The following is a 5,000-nucleotide window of genomic DNA, read 5'->3' on the forward strand; positions in this document are numbered from 1 at the left end:
GAGGAGATAGAGAGGAGAAGAGAGGGAGAGAGACGAGAAGAGAAGAGAAGAGACGAGAGAGAGAGAGGTGGAAGGAGGAGGTTAAGACATAGCATAAAGTGTAGAGGGTTTACAAATTGGAAGGAAGGCATACAGTAAAGCTACCATTAGCATGACATTTGAAAAAGCTATCATACAAAAAATGTAATTAATGTCATATTTTGTAACTTTACTCAACAGTTAGATATGAGAAAAAATACTAATAAAAAATACCAGTTCATGATATTCAGAAGCACTGCAGCAATCAAGACAAAAATATGCACAAAATAAGGTTGCTGTGATACACTCATAATTAGTGGCTTGTTTCATTTCATTTCATTTCATCACATTTTTATATTTTCCATTTCTATTGTAATATATGGAATTCAAATTACATGTATGACAATCTTTTCTTATAAAAGTTTTTCCAATTAAAAAATAAAGTATATTTAAAATAACTCTATTCTATTCTCTGTTATATCATGTTCTTTTTTTTCTATATTCTGAAAACTGGTATATTTGCACTGTGTTTCTGAACACAACTAATCAAACATAGCTTTAGGTGGTGAACTGCCACTATATACACACAAGCTGTGCTATAATAAATTACATCTTATATACTGTTCTCCTCTTCATATGGAAGAATAGAACCCAAAACATATATCCTATAAAATATAAGTACATCTTTTATCTATCTATTCAATATTTATGTTACTGTTTGCTATGGAAGTTTTCCTTTTCTTAAACATACTTTTATTTCCATTGTAAGACTATCTATTAAAAGGGTTCAGAGAACAATGTTAGCTAGCATAATATAACCCCACTTACTCTGGATATAGCCTAATAGAAGATTATTAAGTGAGACTGATTAGCAACATCTCATTCCACGTATAACAAGTGGAAAAATAAAATGTTAGTTTGTAAACACACCATAACATATGTATTTTGATAACAGCAAATCTAATTCTTAAATATTATCCATACAAATTACCTGTTCAGTCCTTGTATCTACACCATTCTTTTCCTTCATACAAACCTGCCTTTGTCCCATTTGCCTTGCATTTCTTCAATCTCTTCCTTTCCTTTTGTTTCCCTTCCTTATTTACCCTTTACACCATAGTATCAAGAAACTATCAATCAACCTATGTACAAAAAAAGGATATATCTTTTATAAGTATAAAAAAACATAAAAAAAGGAGAGAGGAAACCGAGAGAGCGAGAGAGCGAGATTGAGAGTGAGAAAAAAAACTTGTATCAAAATGTCCCACACACATTACCTGCAAGATGATGTGCCTGAAGGCGTCAGGGTGTCCACCACCCCACATGGTCACCCTCAGGGTAGCCGAGGCAGCGCGCATGAGGAAGGGCAGTGTGAAGCAGAAGCGGCGCTCCCAGGGGTTGCGTGCATGGGATGCCTAAGGGGGATATAACCCATTGGATATAATCCAGTGACAGTTGGAATAAGGGGTAGGAAGAGAGCAAATTGGAGTAGCAAAGTGAAAGAGGAAAGCAAAAAAGAAATATGAATGGATACAGGGAAGGAGGACAGTGAAATAGGGAAAATGTGAAAAAAAGAAGAGCAAAGACTGAAAGGTTGGAATGAGGAAAACAAAAAGCAAAAAGGGGATAGGGGAGAGAAGGAAATGAACAAAAAATGGAAGAAAAGAGTAAAGAAGAATGGTTAAAGGGGAAAAAGAGGAAACAGGAATGGGGAAAAGGAAAAGAAAAATGGGAAAAGTGAAATGGGGGAAAAAGACAGTGAAAAGAGAAAAGTGAAAAGGCAATGGGGGAAAGATGAAAAAGAGCAAAGTGAAAGGTGAAAATACAAAATGGAAATAAAAGACGAAAGAGAAAAGAATGGCAAAGGGGAAGAAGAGGTGTGGAAAAGGGAAAGAGAAAGGGAAAAAGAGGAAGCAAAAAAAGGTAATGAGAAAAATGAAAAGAAGAATTTAGTAAAAAAACAAAAGGAAAGAAAGAAGGAATGGAGTATACAAAAATTTGAAAATGGAAGAAAGTGGAAGGAGGATATAAGGAAGGAAAATAGGGGAAAAGGAAGATATCAGAAAAAAAAACAGGAACAGAAAAGCAGACAGAAGAAAGGAAAGCAGATTACTAAAATAAAAAAAAAAAAAAAAAAAAAAAAAAAAAAAAAAAAAAAAAAAAAAGACAGGAAAAGGAAAAGCAAAAGGCTAGAGAGAAAAGAGGTTAAGTAACAGAAAGGAAAACACTGGTTAAAAAGGATTCTACTCAAGTAATGCTACAGCATTAGAAAGGTGGGTGAAGGGGGAGGAGAAAAACACCCCCCTTTCCCGACTAAATACAAGTTACTGGCTGCTGCGGCGAGGAAATGGCAGCCACAGTTACGGATTAAAGGCTCCTCTTTTTGTCAAGTTCGAAGAGGGTAATCAGTTACTAAATTAGAAATAAACCAAAAGTAATTCTTATCTATGTTAAGTTACCAAATCACTTTTTTTTTTCTTTTTTTTCTTTTTTTTTTCTTCTTTTTTTTTGCACCATGATGCCCTGGTCATTGTCAATTGGGATATGAACTCATGTTTATTGAAATCTGATTTTTCTCTTTATGTCGTGAATTTGTTTTGGCAGCTTTACAACTGTGTCATGTGAAACATATTAATATCAATAGTAATAATGGTCCGATAGTAGTTGTTGAAGAAGTAGTAGTAGTAGTAGTAGTAGTAGTAGTAGTAGTAGTAGTAGTAATAGTAGTAGTAGTAGTCATAGTAGAAGTAATAACAATAGTAAGAGTAATAGCAATAGTAATAATAGTAATAATAATAATAACACTATTACCAGTAAAAACAATAAATATGAAACTGTTAATACTGATGATGATAATGATAATAAATATAAAAATAATAATAATAACAATAACATTAACAATAATCATAATAGTGATGATGATGATGATGATGATGATGATGATGATGATGATGATGATGATGATGATGATGATGATGATGATGATGATGATGATAATAATAATAATAATAACAATAATAATAATAATGATAATGATAATAGTTAATAATAATAATGATAATAGTTAATAATAATAATAAAAAAAAAATAAAAATAATAACAAAAACAATAACAAGGGTATTACCAATAGAAAATATATAAAACATAAGTATGAAAAAATTACAATTGCTAACAGCTACAATAATAAAAGTAATAATAATAATAATGATCAAAATCACCAAAAATAGTACTACAACTACTACTAATAATGGTGATGATAATAATAATAAAAGACAGTTACAATAACAATACTAGTAGCAAATAATAATAATAATGGCAATAATAATATTGAAGAATGGAAAATAATATGAAGATAATGATGATGATAAGAAGAACAAGAACAAGAACAATAAAAAAAACATAAATAATAATAATAATAACAACAATAACCAAAAAATTATGATAATAATCTTATAATAATAATAATAAAAATAACAACCACAATAATAAAGATGATGAAATAACCACAATAACAATAATAAGTAATAATAACAACTACAACTAAATAATACTAACAACAAAACTCAAAATGTACGAACATAATGACAAAGATACTGGACATGGCCTCTGCTAATGCAAAGCTATTGAAGAACCCTACTTTTTGAATAACCAAAATAGAAATAAGAGCAAAAGAACCATAAAATGAAAATTTCGGCTAAAAACCCAAGTCAAAAATGGTTCATGAAAGCCACGACCAGTGGATGTGACACAGGAAAACTTTATCCTATTTTTGTTTTTCAAGAACAGGTGAGTGTGCATTTCTGTTCTTGCTTCTCTTTGTGTGTGTCCCCTCCCCCCCATACGCTAGGTTCTTTACTGTCATTTTCTCAGATATGTTTTTTGTTTCCTTTGTAGAGGCAGCAGCATTTTGCTTTCAGTTTTGCTGGTGGGCTTTCATCTCTCCCTAGAATATTATTTCTTTGTCTTGTGATTCTCTGTCTTTGCCCTGGGTTAGCTATTTTCACACCTCTTTTCCACTTCTCTTCGATTTTTGATAAAAGAAAGAAAGAAAGAATCTGAAGACTTGAAAGCTGCTTGTCTGCATATCTAGTTTGGTTACAACTTCTGTCACATCTGCTCCCTTGAATGAGGCACAGAGGTTTCAATGATCAAGCACAGTGGAATCTCAGCAAGGCAATTGATCCCTCAACAGACAAGTATTTTTGTCATTATATCTGATGAACTTTGCCTATGGTTTTCATTAGAATTCAAAGTGTGTCAGGTATTTCTCAATCTATAACCTGTGTTTTTGTGTGTTAGCTTTGAGTATTATATCAAACCATTAAATGATCTATCATTTTCATCTGCAAATAAGAGGCTTACTAAACAGAAAATAAATATAATAATCACTACAGTAATAATAATGATAATGTTGATTATAATGATAATGGTACACTAACTACAGCTACTAATGCTAGTACTACTACAAATAAAAATTAAATAATAACAGAAATATTAAGAAAAAATAATAGTAAGAAATATGAACAATGATATTAACAATAATAACAAAAATAATAGTAACATCATTATTGAAATAACAAGGAAAAGCCTAATGGAGATGAACAAGTGGTGATAGGAGAGTAGATTCTCTTCCATCAAGCTCAAGAATATGCACAATCGGAATGGCACCCTCAGCTGATAGATCTATTAGTGAATTCACAAAGTTAATAAATAAATATATGAGTAGATAAATACACACATTGACTCACTATATATATATATATATATATATATATATATATATAATATATATATATATATATATATATATATATAAAATATATATATAATATATATAATATATATATAATATATATAATATATATATATATATGCATATATGTATACATATACACATATATGTATAAACACATACATACACACACAAATAGGTGCAATCCCAGGAGGAAAAAAAAAAAAAAAAAAAAAAAAAAAAAAAAAAA

At 30.3% G+C, this 5,000-nt stretch overlaps 1 protein-coding gene across 2 annotated transcripts in view; it reads right to left on the reverse strand.

Annotated features, from left to right (window-relative positions):
* The window catches only part of LOC119572766 (progestin and adipoQ receptor family member 4-like), a 55,005-nt gene that overhangs the window by 1,405 nt on the left and 48,600 nt on the right, over positions 1 to 5,000 (reverse strand). The window contains exon 4 of one of the 2 annotated variants that reach the window (XM_037919751.1): positions 1,296 to 1,433. The exons of the other annotated variant lie outside the window; for it this stretch is intronic. Coding sequence (XP_037775679.1) covers positions 1,296 to 1,433 — 138 coding nt within the window. The remainder of the gene's footprint in view (positions 1 to 1,295; positions 1,434 to 5,000) is intronic. 2 annotated transcript variants of the gene reach the window in all.

This window comes from Penaeus monodon, chromosome 1 (genome assembly GCF_015228065.2).
Source record: "Penaeus monodon isolate SGIC_2016 chromosome 1, NSTDA_Pmon_1, whole genome shotgun sequence".
Taxonomy (NCBI): domain Eukaryota; kingdom Metazoa; phylum Arthropoda; class Malacostraca; order Decapoda; family Penaeidae; genus Penaeus; species Penaeus monodon.